Here is a 1,687-nt window from a genome sequence, read left to right as displayed (position 1 = left end):
GGTTTAGGGTTTAGAGGCTAGGGTTTATACCATCAGGCAGGGGGGCCCCGGGGGCCCCCGGTGTGGGGCGGTCATTGAACCTAAACCCTAAACCCTAAACCCTAAACCCTAAACCCTAAACGCTAAACCCTAAACCCTAATGAGTTTATATATTCCTTTTCTTCTTTCTACAGAACCACCTCCGCTTCATGTTAGTGGGCTTATGGTAATATACTCATGGCTCGATGCTTACCGATTAGGGTTTAGGGTTTAGGGTTTAGGGTTTAGGGTTTGTATTTTTTTTTTTTTTTATTTCCTTCTTTCTTTATCACCAAACATATAGAAGAGGTTTTGTCTTTTTATGCGGCATTTAGGGTTTAAGGTTAACTGATAGAATCTTAATAGAAGGGTTTAGGGTTTAGGGTTTAGGGTTTAGGGTTTAGGGTTTAGGGTTTAGGGTTTGAGGGATGGCGTCTGACGCGCAGAGGGTCCGCGAGGCCCTTGCCTTTCTGCAGCGGAACCAAATAGGGGGGGGCCGTCACCGCAGCTTGAGCAGCAGCAGCAGCAGCAGCAGCAGGAGCAGCAGCAGCAGCAGGAGCAGCAGCAGCAGCAGCAACAGCAGCAGGAGCAGCAGCAGAAGCAGCAGAAGAAAAAAAAGAAAAGATTATAAACCCTTGTTAATATCGGGGCCTTTCGGACCCAGGCCTTTGCTGTACTTCGATTACGCTGCTACCGGTATGCTAGGGTTTAGGGTTTAGGGTTTAGGGTTTAGGGTTTAGGGGATATATGGCACTAGGGTTTAGGGTTTAGGGTTTAGGGTTTTAGCTTAATGTTGGATGAGGGTTTAGGGTTTTTGCGTTTATATTTTGATCAGCGTGGGGCCTGTATATCTCTGCATCGACATATCTAACTTTCTAGGGTTTAGGGTTTAGGGTTTAGGGTTTAGGGTTTAGGGTTTGTGGGTTTCAGGCCGGCCGCTGCGGTGTATAGAGAGGTGCCTATACACCTCAGTTTTGCCTCTATCAGCAAACACCCACACCCACCAAGCAGCCCTAGGTAGACAAGCCAGCTACTTTGTACACGAGGTAAACCCTAAACCCTAAACCCTAAACCCTAAACCCTAAACCCTAAACCCTTATTTTATAGTAGTAGGGGTTGTTTCAATCTGTGTATCAATGCCAGCGACATATCTAACTTTCTAGGGTTTAGGGTTTAGGGTTTAGGGTTTAGATCGTTGTTTCTATCAAAAAAAAAAAATCAGGGTTTAGGGTTTAGGGTTTAGGGTTTAGGGTTTAGGGTTTAGGGTTTTTGGTGGTTCAGGCTCGTCAGATAGCGAAAGAATTTTTCAATGCAGGGCCTGACGATGCTTTATATTTTTGTGGTTCTGGGGCTTCTGCTGCAGCAGCAAAGCTGCTGCAGCTGCTGCTGCTGGGGGCCCCCCAGGTTGCTGCTGCAGCACAAGAGGCCCCCGCATCACGTGCAGCAGCAGCAGCAGCAGCAGCAGCAACAGCTAAGCAGCAAACTGCTGCATCCACTGCAGCAGCAGCAGCAGCAGCAATATCTCTTCTATCAGGCCCTCAAGCAGCAGCAGCAGCAGCAGCAGCAGCAGCAGCAGCAGCATCTCCTGCCGCCATCAACTGCAGCAACAGCACCAACAGCAGCACCCCCACCCTCACCCCCACCAACACCAACACCAACACCACCACCG

At 48.8% G+C, this 1,687-nt stretch overlaps 1 protein-coding gene across 1 annotated transcript in view; it reads left to right on the top strand.

Moving 5' to 3' along the window:
- Nucleotides 1-446: 446 nt before the first annotated feature.
- The window catches only part of EMH_0041370 (aminotransferase class V domain-containing protein, conserved, putative), a gene marked incomplete at both ends in the record, with an annotated part of 6,751 nt that continues 5,510 nt past the window's right edge, over nt 447-1,687 (top strand). The window contains 3 exons of the mRNA XM_013495614.1: nt 447-714; nt 949-1,064; nt 1,300-1,687. Of these exons, the coding sequence (XP_013351068.1) occupies nt 447-714; nt 949-1,064; nt 1,300-1,687 (772 nt within the window). The remainder of the gene's footprint in view (nt 715-948; nt 1,065-1,299) is intronic.

The sequence above is a fragment of the Eimeria mitis genome, genomic scaffold, assembly GCF_000499745.2.
Source record: "Eimeria mitis Houghton genomic scaffold, Emh_scaff1667, whole genome shotgun sequence".
NCBI lineage: Eukaryota > Apicomplexa > Conoidasida > Eucoccidiorida > Eimeriidae > Eimeria > Eimeria mitis.
Note: the sequence above shows the minus strand (reverse complement) of the source record. Positions and strands in the feature narration are given on the sequence as shown.